Source organism: Cynoglossus semilaevis, chromosome 11 (assembly GCF_000523025.1).
Source record: "Cynoglossus semilaevis isolate Cse_v1.0 chromosome 11, Cse_v1.0, whole genome shotgun sequence".
NCBI classification, from domain to species: domain Eukaryota; kingdom Metazoa; phylum Chordata; class Actinopteri; order Pleuronectiformes; family Cynoglossidae; genus Cynoglossus; species Cynoglossus semilaevis.
In genome coordinates, this window is record NC_024317.1 from 7,980,020 (window position 1) to 7,997,776 (window position 17,757).

At 38.2% G+C, this 17,757-nt stretch overlaps 1 protein-coding gene across 9 annotated transcripts in view; it reads left to right on the plus strand.

Moving 5' to 3' along the window:
- magi1b (membrane associated guanylate kinase, WW and PDZ domain containing 1b) overlaps positions 1 to 17,757 on the plus strand; it is a 107,151-nt gene that overhangs the window by 24,260 nt on the left and 65,134 nt on the right. For all 9 annotated transcript variants that reach the window (XM_025060285.1, XM_017036645.2, XM_008320355.3 and 6 more), the window contains exon 2: positions 13,510 to 13,626. In XM_025060285.1, the coding sequence (XP_024916053.1) occupies positions 13,510 to 13,626 (117 nt within the window). The remainder of the gene's footprint in view (positions 1 to 13,509; positions 13,627 to 17,757) is intronic.

Genomic DNA, 17,757 nt, shown 5'->3' on the forward strand with positions numbered 1-17,757 from the left:
TCTCTAGACTTTCTCTAAGTCAAATGATTTTTCTTTGGCCATTTAGGGTAACTTAAAAGTCCTCTGTGCTGAAACAGGACATTGTGGGCTGTGGCATATATCTGGTGGGACTTTGAAGCTGAGTTTTATCAAACCCAGTGAATTCAACAATTTTGTGTGCCTTAAATACATTATATATTACCATGCGATACACTGTAAATTGTGAGGTGCTGTGACAGACGCCCCCAGAATTCCACAAGCAAAGAATTCTCTTATGGAAACAACACCTGAAAAAGTGGATAAACAAATGTGCACAGATAAACTTATGGTATTTTTTTCTCAAAAATCTCTCTAAAGAATACATTTTTATTTGTCACGTCACATATAATAATATAATAAGTCTTATCTGAGAAAACTGTGACGTTTTTGCCTGAGGTCATCACAATCTCAACCCCTCCCCCGTTCCTGCATGGACTTTGCGCTGACTCTGCGTTAGTATCTCATCAGCTATTTGATGAAAACAGGATCTGTCCAATTATAGATTAATCTAAGTGATGGCTTTTTGGGGAGCTGATCAATTACGCAAATGTTCCGTTTCTCCATCTACTGCACTTCATTTCCTCTGTTTTCTGCATTACATGGTGTGTCATGCTGAAGCTGCTAAACATGTCATAACCTGCGTTAGTTTAAGTGATTGGACAAGAATGGACTTAGAGAATGTCCGTGAAAATTACCAGTGTAATGGACAGGACAAGAGACAGTGAGGGTCAGTCGGCCTGTGTGCTGCTCTGTCATCCATCATTCTAGCATTTGAATAAAACTCTGTTCAATAACGTTGGGTCCGTTGTAACATCTGGCAGTGTTTGCACACAAAAACAGCATGTGGCCACGCCTTTTAATAATAAATGAGCACATAAGCACTTCTTCAGTGTTTGGAACAAAGTGAAATGACCATATGGCAAAGTGGTGCGTAAAACTGCTTCTGTAATTAGAGTGAAACAAAAACACTCTCTAGTCTTAACAGTAAGAAAAACAACCTTTGGAGGAGGAAAGAATATAAGGCAGATAAAAGAGAAGCAGAAAGAAGAGAAGTGTAGTTATACTTTTACTGGACTCCATTTAGGGTCTTGCTTCTTTCTTTTGCCTTTAATGAAGATTTCATAGATAATAGACAAAAAAACAGTCTTAATATGGACAGAGGGACATCCACTTGGTCCTAAATGGGATCATGGCTGTCCACTTTGGAGAAAGACGGGAGATGGACAAGCACCGAGATAGTCACATCCTCTTCCATTACAGATATCGATGCAGACATAGTACCATCTTTCTGAGGATTTAATATAAAAGAGAATTTAAAATAAATTTCAAGAAAATTACGGGTGTGTGTTGAAAATTTATTTCTTCAATTTGAAATATTTTCTTTTTTAAATCATGTTCATAGGGAGAGAAAAGGTTGTCAGTTTAAATGCAAATGAACTTTAATCAATGACAGCCCATTCAGAAGGCTGGACGCAGTGAAGCATGGCTAAATGCTAAAGCAACTACTTGGCTAAAAGAGTGATTGATGGGAGGTCAAGTGGGGAGCACAGCTGGGAAGGAGTTTACGTTACTCAGAAACTTAAATAATATGACTGAACTGTTAGAATAAGTTCCGAAAACTGGTATATAAGGGGTTCATTTGTTTAGGGTTTTTTTTAAATAAAATGTTTGGTACTGATCGACGTTATTATACGTTAATTACATAGGCATAATTGACCCAACTTTTCAATTGCTATATAATACTGCAACCAGGCTCCTATTGGATTAGACAACCTTTAGTCCTCTAGCGTAATGTTTTATGTCACATTTATAAATGCGTTGTGTGGCACCAACGTACAACCGCCACTAAACACCTGTTAGTTTACCCTTCAGAAAGGCTGGAAGTATGTGATATTGTCTTTATGTTTTGAAATTTATTACAGTTTCACGTCCTATAACATAAAACTACAAAAATATAAATGAGGCTAAAACTTAAATGGACCCCTTCAGATGAGATTAAATTATTGGTTTATAACCCCCCTCCTATTTTTGGATTCCTGTTTACTGGGGAAATGTTCTAAAAATAGAAAAAACACTTGGCTCGGCTGAATTGAGAAGCTGTTGAATATGAATATGGAGCCTGCAATGAAAACATTTCCAGTGAACAATAGTGTGACCCTTTACCTCAGGACTTTAATCAATCACTTCTCTTCATTTTCTTCCAGAACCTACACATTTGCATAACCGTCCAAACTGGTGTTCACTGCTGAGTTTATTCATATGGTAACAAGTATCTAGTAATTAAAAATTAAAATTCTATGTCATTAATAAAAGACAATCACTTTGTTTCTGCAGTATTTCTTTACTTTACCCTTCACTTTACCCTATAGCCCTTTGCCTCACCCCTGCCTGACCTGGAGTTGGACGTTTGACCCTAACACTTGATGTGGTCTTGCAGGGCGAAGGTCTGTTTCACTACTTATCTCAGCATTTTCTTCACTCGTCATTTTTCCAGCGGCACATCATTGGTTTTGACTAAAAGACATAAATACATTTCGGCTGTTTCCAAGAAGATGGACCACAAACACTTTGTTGCCTCAACAACAGTTTTTCCAGTTGCCTGGCCAATGTTTATCTCTTGTCCTGTCTTTGACACTTGACATTACTTTCATTGTGCTTTTCACTGACATAGATTAAGACACTTTCAGTTTGTGGCCGAGGTAAATTGAATGCGTATACTTTTTGTGATATTTTGTTTGGTGGTGTGTCTTGGGATTTTGCCAATGTGAAATATGGATCATAGCTCAAAAAAGGTTGTCAAACATGGAAGTAAGACATTCCTGGTGAAATGTGGTTCAGCAAAGAGCATCTGTTAATATCCATGTGTGGAGTAGAATTAATCTTGGGGAACGTGGGACACTTCCATTTTCAATCTCCTTAATTTATGGAGAGCGTCTTGCGCTGCAGATACGATATATAAGAATAGGCCACGGACAAATTGGTGAATAAATCCTAAAAATCCTGGAAGAATAAATAAGTGGTCATGAAAATTAGTTTTTTAATAGTCTTGTTCGTGTTGTTTATAGTCCTAATCTGTAGAGGTGGTGTTATTTAGACTGGAGTGGATGCAATCTTAGAGATGTGCTGAGCAGAGCAGACTGCAATGTGAGCTAAAAGGTGCTAAGGCGCTCTCCATTACAAGATCTGATATTTAAAAAAGTTGGAAAATAAATCAGAGTAAATATAGAATGTATGTATTTAAATATATAGTTATATATAGTTGTAAAATATATAGATCATATAATAGAATTTTCTGTTTCCTTGAGTTTATGCATAGAAATATTACATCAAGTTAATTCATACATCAGTCCAGCGTTCCCTTTACAGGCGTATTCAACAAAGCTGGTTCCTCCACCATTGCTGCATTAATGCTAATGGACCAGTTAAAGAACTATAAAACAAAACAAAACATGTATCTAAGCAGCAAGTACTGTAATAGTTGTTCCCAGGATCACTGGGTGTAATCTTTGCCCATCGCGTTAGCCTTTCATGCAAGAGTGTGTATGCATATTTGTGTGACTTTGTCTGCATTTGTGTGTGTAAATTGGAGAACGCTCCTGCTCACGTAGCAACAAACACTTGTGTTGTCACAGTACACAGCTTCATCTGGACATGAGGGAAAATGCAGGGTTGGGTCAGTGGTGTGTGAGAACAGGTTCACTTTTGGTGTATGTTATAGCCCTAGTCTCTACCATTCAAACTTATCTGCCCCCTATTGGTCTTAAGGGAACACTACAGATACTGTTTGATTACAGTACGGAGCTGTTAGGGGCTGAAATTATTTAGCAAAATTGCACTGCAGGCCACATCGTGATTTGTTACTGTATAAATCGTGTGCCTGTATCTGTTTTATTCTGAATATTTTGAATGTGTAAAAAAGGTCTTCAGTTTTTATATATTTTATATATAATTTTTGAGATTTTTTATAATTTTATCAGTGGTGTAACGCTTTGAGAGAGGGTCTGGCATCTGTAAATAGTTTAAAAAGAACAGATACACAGATACAAACCCAACACATAATCAGCATTTACAATCAGAATGTGGTCAACCTCAGGCAAACATCTGCAAATCTGGTGATTGTACCACCATTACACTTAGGGAGATCAGGTCAATGAGTTTTCTTTCAGTTCAGATGTTAGATTCCAACAGAAGAATAGTCCCAGAGCTGATAATAGTAACAACGTTTTAATATTAATGCACTACTACTGCAAAAGGAGTGGTAACAGAGCGCCAGTGCATCTGTTTGCAGCATCCTATGAAAGAAGTAGATAAAAAGTAGAATATTTATTTCTTAAATATTTTCTATATAGTTTCTCTTTATTCTCTCCTTTAATCGTATTTGTTTGAATGTGTGCGTTTCTGTTCTGACACTAAATATAGATCACTAAGCAGATGGGTTGCTCTAGAGTGGAGTGGAGTGACTTTCTTTTTTTCAGCCACATGCCTACACACAACATGTGTGTGTGTGTGTAATTGAGGTTTCTGCCATTTTGAGACCATTTGTGGTCTCTCTGGTGTGCATAGGAGCAGTAGTGCTAATAGAATAAAGGTGGAATTCTGAGGCTTTACATGGCGTTAGAATTAAGACCAGAACTCAAATCTTTTTAAAAGTGTCGTCCATGCATTAATGGTCTATGGTTATAGTTTGGTACAGTGTATGTCTGTGACAAGGTTGTAAAAAATAAGTAGAAGTCACTGCAGAGGCTGGACAATAATAGCTGCATGAGCTTGTGTGTATGTCTGCTTTCACACATCTTGAGTCAGCAGCCTGAAGAGGGCAGGAAAGTGGGTCAGTCATGCCCTCACATTACATGAAGCAGAGAGAGGGGCCGATGATGAGGATGATGATGATGAGGAGGATGATGACTATGATGATGGTCCAGCAGATGTTGAGTAAAAACGTGTCTGAGGAGGAGGAAGAAGGATTTAAAGATGGATGGATGGGAACAAATGAGATAAGTACAGAGGGAAGGAAAGGCAGAAAGAGGAGAGAGGGATGAATGTAGACCTCTGCATGAAGGACAGTGAGACCAACATAGAAAAGGCCCCTGGATAAAGTATGCGTCTCTGCTTAAATAACAAATGCTGAGCCAGCACATAGATCCGAGAAAAGACCAAATGGACTTCTCTATGACCTCTTCATGATACTAACATCATTATTTGACTGTATATAATATACATAAATTGTACATCTCCTGTCCTAATTAGGTATTTGGACTCACTATATATATAAGTATAAATATACATATACAAATAATATTTTGCTAAAGAAGTTTTAATCTGATATTTTCAAAGGTTGGTGGTGGGCAGAGCTACTGAAGCCACTGAATTAGCCACTGCGGTAATTAATTTTATTTCATTTATTAATTGAGATTGCATGGTTTACAATGTTAAATCAAGTTCAGTGGAGAATCGAAGCAATAGATGTGAATGTGAGAAGTGTGCTGCGGAAGAGTTTGTGAATCACTGGCCTTGATCAGATGTTGTTACCTTTTGGAAAAGAGAGCGTCAGAAGGTGTGAAATATAACATGTAAGTCAACCCAGGTATCAAAATATAGTGTAATGTCATAGTTTATTTATTTATTGTTTTTACTGTATTAAAAGTTTAGTTGGTATCCAGTAAATAGCTGGCCTTCCCTTTACAACCACTACTCTACACAGACACTGAAGGGTTCACACACATTAATCAACATGAACTTTACACTGGCACAGCCCTCGACGACATCTGCCCTCTGGTGGCAGAGTTAATGAGCTTGCCCTGGGCCCTGAAGTGAGGCGAACTGTGTCAGACGCTACTTAATCATAGCAAATATAACCGCCTTTTCCCATGTGGTCAATTATAATCCAGGAACCCTGTGATGAAGACACACAGTCCGAACATCTGCCACAACGGTTGACGGCAGACAGAAGAGAGTGACATGTTGGACTCCCCGTCTGTGTCTCTAAATATAAACCTGCAGTCTTCTCCCTGTCTTGTAAATCAGTTATTTGCAGTTTTTTTTATTAGCCTTTCCCTCTTTTTCCATCTCAGACACACTCAAAAGTCCTGCACAGTCTGTAGATCTCCTGTCTCAGACTGAGATTGTTTGACATTTTCGTCTCTCAAAACTTCCTGTCTGAAATGACTGTTTTTCCAAAACGATCAGTTCAGTATGAGAGAGTTTTTAACTATAGTTTGAACTATTAGTCCCTCAACAACAATAGTTCAGTTTCTCTAATGCTTTGTAAATGAGCACAGCAATGAGATTTATTGTTTATACTTCTCTAGTCCTTGTTCAGGATGTGGCTATATCCATTACATTGGACTGGCACTATTGTTGTATAAATATTGACCTGTAAAAATGACCACACACACACACACACACATATTAAATACGCTCCCTCACTACATCATTGGACAGCAGCAGGTAAATTGACGCCTCGGCTGCTGGTTCTGGTGGACTCTGAAATGAATCCTCAGAGGATATTTTCTCTCTGTGTAGATAATGACAATCAATGAAAGCAATCTGGGCCGAACTAAACAGGCGACTAATGTCAGGACACACAGATTTATGGAAGCTATTGATATCACCTCTCCCCTCTCGATTTGTCATGTAGTCAAATATTCCAGCATGTGGGAGTTCTCTGGGCAAAAATAACTTGTTGATGACAAAAGTTACAGGATAAAAGTCAGGTTTGTGATAATAGCTAGGCAACATGTGCCCAAAGAAGAGACATCTTTGTCCATTACATGTTAGCCTTAAAGCAGATGAGCTTCAGGAGCAGAAGAATGGGAATTTAAGTAAACTCACCACTGAAGGTGGTCAGTAGAAGTCTGATTGTGAGTTTGTCATAAAAGGACATTGAAATATGTATTCCTGGGTGAAATTATTGGCTTATGTTGAATAAGGGAAATTGTTGCTGACCCACTCTGACTAGCATCTCAAACACAACTTATTCATTGTTTCATAATGACATTAGCAGCCATCTGTACTCACTCCATCAAAGGACTTGTAGGATTTGAAGGACATTTTGAAATTGTTATAATGCTGACTCTTCTTACAGACTGGAAAAAACTGCATTGTTCTTTTGTCTGATAGTAGAATTTTTCTTTTGTTTTTGTAATGCCCCGCTAGTCCAGACGGGGGCAGCAGAGTATGGCTTGCTGCAAGCCAGCATCAACCTCCTCACCACAGATAGTCTTCATCTTAGCAGGTGTTGCTATGGATACGCAGTCTGGCCATGGCTGTAATGCAAAGCACGTCTGAGACGTGAACATAGAGGTTGGTGTTGCGCTCGGAGAAACTGAGATGTTCAACCACACAGAGACTACAGTGTTGTGATTTTCTTTCCCCTTTGGCTTTTTCTATAGAATCACCTGCAGAATTATCTGGTTAAAAATAGAGTCCATAATGAAGTAAAATGAAGATTATGATAAATATTTACTGTATTTCTTTCACAAAAACTGCCAATCTGACTCAATGGTTTTGCGGAGAGACATTTACAAGATTTATACATTATTGTTCGTTTGGCAAAACACCAGTGGATTCTTTTTTTTAGGATGCAGCTTCATTGTTAACCCAACTCTAACTGTTATATTTGGGTTATTGTATTGTTGTACTAACAATGTTTTAGTGGATTTTCTGTAAGATTAAAAAAATAAATAATTGTTTTTCCATTCTTTAAAAATACTGAATCTGATGTTGTTCATTAAATTAACAGTGAAGTAAGTCACTGCTGCACCCATTACTTTTGACTCTTCCATTTATGTTTCGGTTGTTATGACTTGTAAATGAATTTAGTAAACCTTTACAAATGTAATATAGTATTTTAAAAGTAAAGTATTTTAAAAACAGTAAATATTGTTATCTGTGGCAGTAGAAACATACAGCTTAAGTGACAAATCTAAAGCTAGTACCATAAAGTTGTGCTGCCTGTGGTTTGACTATAAATAAGGTCCCATTCAGATTTTGTTATTGTACTCAAAATCAAAAATCAACTGAAACAGATTTCTAACTCCAAATGAACCCTTTTGCAGCCTGAACAGGTCAAGTCTGCTCAACAGTTTCACTCTCTCTCTTGCTGTGGAAACACTGCTGGTGTCACTAATTCCTGGTGTAGTTTCCTGATGTCAAACACACGGCCGTTCTTGAAGACATATGATTAAGATCAGATCTAATGTGATGTAAATGTGAACTGTTGCTGTCGCTTGGATCGATTAAAAGAAAACAGCTCTGAACTGAGCTGAGCTCTGAACCCTTCAGGGTTGGAGACACCTGCTTAATGCAACATAAATGAACAACAATGCTTACAACACTAATTGTATCTTCTGTCTCATTTTTCCCGTGTCTTTTGGTGTTGAATTAAGCGTTGAACAGAGGGGGGTGTTGAGGTGGACTATTTGATACCTTGTATGCCAGACTGTTTGTGTATTAAACACTCAGTGCCTCTCCAAACACACCATTGCTGCCAAATATGATTTGGCTTCGTGTGAAACACACTGGCACAGTGGCATACATTTTTTTGCTGTTTTTTTGCTTTGGTTTCTGCTTAGACTGTTGTTTTTTTTGCTGTTTTTTTTGCTTTGGTTTCTGCTTAGACTGTTGCTTTGTGTTAAAAATTTGACAGTAGCCGCCATTGCCACGGTGGTGATTGTAGCCTCTTACATAATGGACTGTTCACATACTCTTATTTATCTCTGTGCAGTTCTATTATTAACAGAGCTGCCTGTATTTATGATCTCCTACAAAGGCATTTGTCTACCATCTATAAATAATTTCAAAAAAGCTTGATCAGCCAGCTAAAATGCCCAAAGTGGTTGTGTATATCTTATACTGTACGTTCACTGTCCGTTATTCTTGTTAGTGTACTTGAATGGTCCAAAAAAGAGGGATTTTTTTTGTATTGGTTGATTAGATAGCACTGCTGTGCTATCTAATCTCAGTCCTCCAAAATACAAAAGTGATCCAAATTAACAAAATTCTTCTCCAGTTGTGGGATTTGTTTTATTCCAGCCAATACTGGTCAGTAGTTACTTGAGCCTCAACTGCACTTCTTGTTTGTGATTAAAGAAAGCAAAAACAGACTTTTCACCTAGACCATGAAATGAACACAGGCTTAGAAAACTAACAGCTTGGATTCCACTCAAACTAGCACTGTTGGTTATCAATTATATATATGGAAAAAAACATTGTTTTTTCAACAGCTTTTTAAAGCATTAACTACGTGTGGCCAGTCGCAATTTTAAGCAATAAATTAAGACATTTAAATTGCAATACCACTTTGGCAAAAATGGTCATGGTCATATCACCAATGGTTTCTCAGAAAAAAACAATAGTTTTCCCACAAGACAGTCTCCACTTCTTAAGGTCCATCAAAAATAGATCTCAAGGTTATTACATAGCTGTATCAGGACGTCTGGTTCTGTAAACAGAGCGACAACAACAGTCTTAGTTTTAAAAAAATGATAAATAATGATTAATACTGTTCACTTTTTACAGAAAAAAGCAAAGTTACTCGCCATTGCTCCTTTTCCATTTATTGACTTAGGCGACTTGGATTTCACAGAACCTTCGGCCGTACCCCAAACTTCCAACAGGTGTCCTTAATTTCCTAACATAAATAAACACTTTATAAAACCAGACAGCATTTTTTTCTGTCTGGTATTCCTACAGTAAATGGACTATCTTACAATAAAAGTACTCTCAAAATAAGAATTCCAGGATTAATTACAGGATACACTGAGTGATCTGCTGTATGTAGGATAAACATGGCCGTAGCCAATGAAAATTCAAGGAAATGAGCATGGCTCTAGACTGCATAATGATGCTGCCCATCTGGAGCATGAAGGACCTGTACCAGAATGTGCCTCCAGCTGCTTTCAAAATGGACAGACCTTTCCTGTCTCCCATTTTTGTGGCACAGTGAGCTGGAGGATAGAGTTTCAGTTTTTTTTTTTTTTTTGGTTCCTACTGTGAATACAGATGTCAGCTGCGAGCATTAGGTCTGGTTGGTGCTGTATCAGGCTCTGCATGTCTGAGCAAGGCTTTGGTTGACTGATCAGAGCTGAGGGATGCTATGGTGGGCTCAAAGGTCTGGAACTGTCTGAAAAGTAGTGTTTTTTTTTGGGTGTCTTCAATTCTTTTGATGTTTTGTCTGGATGACTCTGATGTTCTCTGTACTCCTTTTGAGCCCCCCCACTTCTCACCCCCCACTTCTCCCCCCCTGAATTCCCCTCGGTCATGAATTGCGTGCCTCCTTCTGAAACTTCTTGCTTGTTTTAGGGGGCTTATGGAAATCTAAAACAGGTGGGCAGTATTTGAAGGATATGTCTTTTCTGATTATCTGTTTGCTGAGGGATTTGGGTGGGTGGGGGCAGTGGGTGCTGGGCCAAATGTTCTCTAAACCCAATTTTGCTGCCTGCTTCTCACATTATTGGCGTTCTGTGTGTGCACTGCTGACATGGGGAGTAGCCTGTGCATGGGTATTAGTTTGACAGAGAAATAGTGTTTGGTGACATTATATCCAAATATTTACATTAACCTTTGATCTCTTTCACTATTTTCATTAAATAGAACCATTCCAGGTTTCAGCTGTGTCTAAATTGGCAATCTTAAATTCTGTGATGGTTCCACTCACACTGAGTGTCTCTTTCAGTCTGACCAAATATGTTGTCGTATTGACTTTAATTTGTTGGAGGACTGAATTAATCTGTGCACAAACAGCTTATTATTTTTTGCTTTGACGTGAGAAGCAGAGCTGCTCTGTGAGCCTTTTTAGTCCATAATTTTGTGTCCGATAACACAATTTGTTCCTTAGGTTAGTGAGACTGTAGAAGATTTGCAGACTCTTCAGAGCTTGGTGTGTTTTCAACCTACTTTAACACACAGTATGTTTCAGAGTTATTACGACTAATTGTTGAATGAAATGACTGCAGACATTTGTTTTTTTATTTTTAAGTGTGCATTCGTGAACAAGGTTACTTAACTAAGGAATGATTGACTGAAATAGAGGCTAAATAATTACTTTATTACAAAGAATCTAATTTAATAAAAGATACATATTTGACAAATAAACTATTTATTTATCCTTTTTTATTGATAAAATCAATAAATATGTGTTTGCTTGTGCATGTGTCATCTGTCTACTATGATTAGTAGACAGCGTTAAGAGTGGCTCTGTCTCTGTCTGTATTTTTTTATTGTCAAAGGCCAGGCTAATAGAATTAGCAGCCAACTTGGCTAATTAACAGTACACTCAGCTTCACATTCACCTACTCAATTTTTTTTTGCATGAGTAGTTTTTGAATAATTAGGTACACAATTAAAAATCATGATCAGTGAATGTGGATCCAATAGTACTTTGTTAACATTGGTGGTTTACCGTCTCTTTCTCTTCCTCCCTCTCTTCCTCTCTTCCTCCTTCTCTTTGTCAGTGTGTTTACATGTGTGTTTATGTGGAAGTTCACATCAGGGTGTATGGAAGTCCCACTGTGTGCAGAGTGTTGGTTTGTAACCTGTTGTGAGGATTACAACATGGTCTTGGTACAAACCATTCAGGTGCCACGTATTTGACCTTTCATCTTCCATTTATAAATATATGTAGTCATCTCACCTTACTGGACATAATAAGTTGACCTTGGTTTAGTTGGTTATTATTATTTACATTAAACCAACAGTTCCAACCAGAATTCACACTTAAAATGATTTTTTTTTCATTGGTAATGAAAAATTATTCTACTCAACAGTAGATATTCTTTAATTAGAAATCGTTTTTGTTTGCTGTGACACAAGAAATGTCACATTAAAACAAATCACAAATAATTGCTGTGGGAGAAGCCAGCTTTGCTTCAGTTTTTTCTTCTGATCCTATGAGCGTACAATTATACAACTAACTGTACAGAAGGCTCTCTCTATACAATAGAAGCTACCTCAATCATCTTATTAAACACACACAGGGACATACAGATGCATACACACACATACACATCCACACAGTTTCCATGGAAACAGGATCCAGGGCCTTTTATGGCTGCTTGTTTGTTCAATACCACCGAAATGATCTTAGCAGCCGAGCAAAGACGGCGGATAAATCATTTGTGCAGTAAATAATGAGACATAAAGACACGCGCATGGAACATGATAACATGTTTGTTTTTGCCTGAAGTCGTGCTGTTATCGAATGTGGATCAAAATAATGTCATTTTCATTAGGTAAATTGTCTCATCTATCCTTTTGTGTGACAGCAGACGGGTTTGTGTGTTACATTTCTATTCTGTTTTACTCCTTTGCTAAGTTACAATGGAGACTCCACATTCGGCAACTTTCCAACAGTGCTGCCCCACAGTTGCCTAATGTGTGTCTGAGGCCCAGATGGTTTATCAGTCGGAGGGCTGATTTGTACTGCTAGCCTTGGCATTGGCGGTGTTGGGTTTTTACGCGACCAGGCTAGGTGATGGTGGTGAGAGACGTTCTGATGCCAGTTATCCCCTCTGTTACAGTGGCAAGTGTAAAATTCAAGCCGATACACTAGCGCACTTGTAGTTGCCTGTGTGTTTTATTTTTGTCAGAGCTAAGACACATGATTTTTTTGTTACACAAACTAATGTGGCCACAGAGTGACATGGCAGCTAGCCCTCCGGCTTTACAATGTGAAAACGCTACAATTAAAAGCAGGATTGAGTTATTGTTCACTCTAAATTCAATGTGAATGGTTTCTGTCTATATTTGTGGCCCACCAATGGACTGAGTAGCTGTCCATTATTGGCCTTTTTTATGCCGTTATTGCGGAATAATAGACTTGCTCAATGATCAAAGGTCACCATTGTGACTGTCCATTATTGGCTTTTTTATGCTGTTTTTGCGGAATAATAGACTTCAGATGCTCAATGATCAAAGGTCACCATTGTGCAAATCTTTCTTTTATGATGTGTCATAAAAAAACATTTTGCAAAAACAAGTATCTGCATCATTGGTAACTTCATATATATCCATAACTCCCATAGAGTAGACTTGACTGGTTGCAATACATCCATTCCCATGGACTTTATGGTCCACCTCAGATGACCTTTGACCTTACAAAGCCAGTGTACCCACTGAAATTCCTGCACAAAATAAAATGACCCAATTAAAGGACCCCGGAGACGGACAAAGACTAAACTCCTTATTTAATTCATAGCCTTGAGTCTGTGTCCATCACAGTAGTGTTGTAATTATCATTGAGGTAAAACCTACTGTAGGTACTACAGATCCTGTACATCCTTGTGTGGAATTGGCCCTCTGAATAATATTAGGTTGGGGCATGGGTTAAATTAGAAATACAGATAGTAAGTGCAGATAATGTTATTAATTATCATGTGACTGAGCAGCAGTGGACAAACTACTATTATTTCTTTTTTCGTTTTGTTTTTAAATGTTCCTCTTTTACCATAGGATGTACTCATCACTCGTGTTTTCATGTGTCCCTAATGGCAGGAAACAAACTAAGCAAAGACCTGAAGCATTACCTGAGCCAACGCTTCCAGAAATCATCACCAGACCACGAACTTCAGCAGACCATCAGAGACAACCTCTACCATCACGCTGTGCCTTGTGAGTCCATGACTTTACTCATGTTTCTTGTTTGCATCTTGTTTTGTCTGTCAGGGTTCAACAAGAATACTTCACATACTTGACTGACTGTTAATATATGCCTTGTGCATGACATGAATTCTTAGTCTTAAAAGTTTAGTATTTATCAGGTTAAGGTAATTAGTTGTTCACTAAGGTTCTCCATTACACAGTTACAGAGAGTTATAATTATACTTTAATTATATTTTTCTACATTGTGTATTGTGTCAACTCAGCAAAAATATCCCACAGAAGTGAATATATATATTTGTAGACCTCTAATGTCTACATTCAGAAGTTCAACTCAATTACACAGCTCATAACTAAACTATATATATATATATCACAATAACCTTTAATATAAATTTCACAATTATAGTTGTTGTCACACTTTAAACAGCAGTCACAAACAAACAATACTGGGAATAAAACCTGATAGATGTGTAATACACAAATGAAATACTCAGGAATACATTATAGTTTAGAAGTATTACCCTAGTTGTAGTTTAACTTTGATAAAAGAACTGTCTGTGTTTAGCTTGCACTTAAATGATTAACCACTTAAAAAAATGAAAAGTATCTTCTTAGGAATAAATGGTTGGATTGGCATAAAAATACTCAATAAGTTTTGTTCCAAAACCGAATAACATTTTATTTAACATGAGTTTTTTAAACTTTTTCTTTTTTGGCACAAGGTTTTTCATCATGTTACTTTTTCCCATTTCTTTATTCATGACCCTCCAACACTAACCTCTCTCTGTACTACAGAGGCTTGTTTAAGGAACTTTATCAGCATTACCTCCAATGCCATATGTCAAGCGGACAGTGGTGGAGGATGGTAGTCTGGCCGTAATGGCTGCCTTAATCACTGAGTGGGCAAAAGTGCTGGCCTTGGAACAAAATTGCATTTAATTGGACTTGGAGTTTGGTCGTGGTCTTTCTGTAGAGGAGGATGAGAATATGATTTAAAAAACACTTTCTTGAATTATTCTATGGTGTTATCTTAGCCAATGCTCTGTTGTCAAAAGTGCCTGAATATTTTTATTTATTTATTTTTTTATACTATATGCTACAAGGTTGAAGAAAGACCGCTTCTATTTGTTGAAAATATGAGGTTGCGTAGCTGGGCTGTTGCTGCATTAGGTCAGTGTGTGTCCATGCCGACATATGTCCAAAGTTTGTTGGAATGTGTAGGTGTAGGTGTGATTATACAGAGAAGGCAGGTGGAGCAACAGATGGAGATGTGGGTCTAGGATGCTCGGAGCTACCTCGGCCTCTGAATCAGGCAGTGATGGGAACCTGGCCCACTCATGTCCAGTTGGGTTTTTCCAAACTTGTTTATGTTTTGCTTCAAATGCTTAAACACTGAGATGATTCTCCTGTCTTTTACATTAGTGTACACGCTATTTAAAAGTGTTTTAAAACCCATTTACAGTGTCCTGTGACTGTCCAGTGATGAAAGGGTTTTACCAGAGCGATACATTCTCCCAGTCAAAGCACACAGTTACATAAATTGTACATTTTACATGTTATCATCATAATAAAAAAAAAAGAAACACTACTGTTCCCTGTCATCTTTCTCAGGAGCACATTAACTTGTACTGTAGTTGAGCCTTTTTCTTTAACATGCTCTTTCAATAGTACTATGTATGTATGTATTGCAGTGGATGAAAGTCATCTTTAATTTTGCAACAGTCAGTGATGCCAACTTACATTACTGTAGCTACATTGCATAAATGTAGTAAAATTGTATAAGTGCCATGTTATACCCTCTAGAAACACTATGATTTATTGATATTAATCCCCCCCCCTCCCCCCGCCAAGTGATGTATAACCTCTCTGAAAAAGGCACCAGAAGGGAAGCAACAGGACGTGATCTTTAGGGTCAAGGTTCCAACTGTGGTTTAAGGCACAAGACGCTGTGCAGTTACCCTGTTTAACAAAGCGTAAGGTTATGTCATATGTTAGTCGTCTACAGTGTATTTCAAAAATAGACTAGTTATCATAGTGTACAATAATACTCAAAGGTCAACTTCAGGGTTACATTGGAAGTCCATACCCAAATACTCAAACCACCTCAAATATGCTACAATAAGCAAAACAAACAAACAAACAAAACTCCAAACCCAAATACTCAAACCACCTCAAACATGCTACAATAAGCAAAAAAAAAAACCAAACAAACAAAAAAACAATACAATCTATTGTGTTCCTCAAAAGCTAAATAGCTTTTAGACTTTAACTCCATACCAAACTGCAGAGCCTCTCATCTACTCTTTTCTTATCATGTCCTCCCTGGTCACTTCCAATCAGAATAAAATATGAATACAAGTTATTAAATACACAAACACAAAGATGATTTTGCAACCCAGTGATTATTTACTGGCTAAACACAGACGTGTCCAAACTGAAGAATTTAAAGCCACAGCCCTACTTCTGACATTAATCTGCGGAGGCATCCATTAACTTCCCTTGTGGTTACCTCTTTTACATGTTCAGCATTCCCAGTCTTCCATTATTCCCGGTAAGTCCTTCTCTCCCACCGCCCCACCTGAAAAAGTCATGACACATCCACTACTTGCTGTTACTACTCTTTTTTTCCCATCTGTCTGCTGCTTTAGAAGTGTGTCCTGTACGGGGCGCGGACTTTTGATTTTAGTTAATATTCTTAGGCTCAGCATTCTGTCTCTATGAGCCAAAACAGAGGTCTTTAGTTTCTTCTGCATCAAGACAAGTGACAGCAGTTGTCTGCTAATGTGGACTCGCTTTCTCAAGTGTGATTTGAGGAAGGTTTGTGTTCACCAGCATCGTGTGCAACGGTGGACGACGTGTGGTGAAGTTGAGCAGCTCAGTCAATTGGACGACCTGTATGTAGGCTAAGAGGACAGCTCGGGGGAAGGTGGAGGGGTGAAGCCGTGGGGTTGAATGTGGGGGCGGGGTGGTGTTTGGGTGTGGGAAGAGAAAAGAAGCAGGAGGAGGTGCATAAATGGGGGGGATGGGTGGAGAGAAACAGAGGGAGAGCATATAATGATGCAAAAATGCTCCCATGTTTACATCAGCGCAGACTGTCGCTACACCGAGTTGAGCTAACAGACACATACATGAGATGTGGTTTTACAGGAATTGAGCCTGTGGTCTGAATGTTCCTTCCTTTGTCTGCGGTGTCTGGGCTGTGAGGCGATGCTTTAGTGAAGTTACAGATACAACCATCCCTAACAAAGGAGATGGTGCTGTAGCAGCGAGTGACTGAGTTGTTTCTGGAAGCACAGTGGTGGTTAATCGAGATTGGAGAAACTGGGTGTCAGCCTTTTGACAATTTATTACATATGTGTGAATGGAGTTTTTGTTGAGACTAGAAAAACACGTCAGACGTGATAGTGACATGTCTTTCCTGACGTACCACTTGCCAGTTATGTTACACATTGTCACACATGGCCAAAGTGGCTGAGGTTGATTCTTGGTTGATTTTCTTTTCTGGATAGTTTTCATGGTGACCCGTGTGTGTGTGGATTTCTTCCCCTAGCCCAAAAGAGATCATTAAGGTGATCATGGGTGTGAATGTGAGCGTGGATAGTCGTTCAAATGTTCGTGAATTTAAACGCAGGGTTTTTGGGACAGTTGGTTAGCCTTCATACTGCTAGTCTGTGTTCCTAAAAAGCAGGATAACGTTGGGTGTGCTGGATCATAGAGCTCTACCTTAATCATTCTGAAAGACACCTGTCAAAAATTGCTTGTAATTCTTGTTCTTTTACAGTCTTTGTGCAATTTAATGTTTCTTACACTTTACTGTATTTCTTCATTCTCAACCAAAGTTTTCAAACTTTGAGAGTGGACCAAACAGTCGCCACGTTGAAAACAACAAGATCTGAAATGATGCGATTTTTGCTTTGTGTGGCTAAGCTAACATGATTAGCAGGAATCAAAGGAATGTTGTCAAACAGAGAGTGACTGATGAGGGACGTCCTCCATATTCCCTGCACCCAACTACCCTGCCCCCACACTTTTCTGTGTATTGAAAGCAGTCACTCAATCATTGACACTGTTGCACACAAAGTAGGAAAAGAAGCAAAGTAATAATTAAAAAAGAAATACATAAATAAATAAACAAGTAAA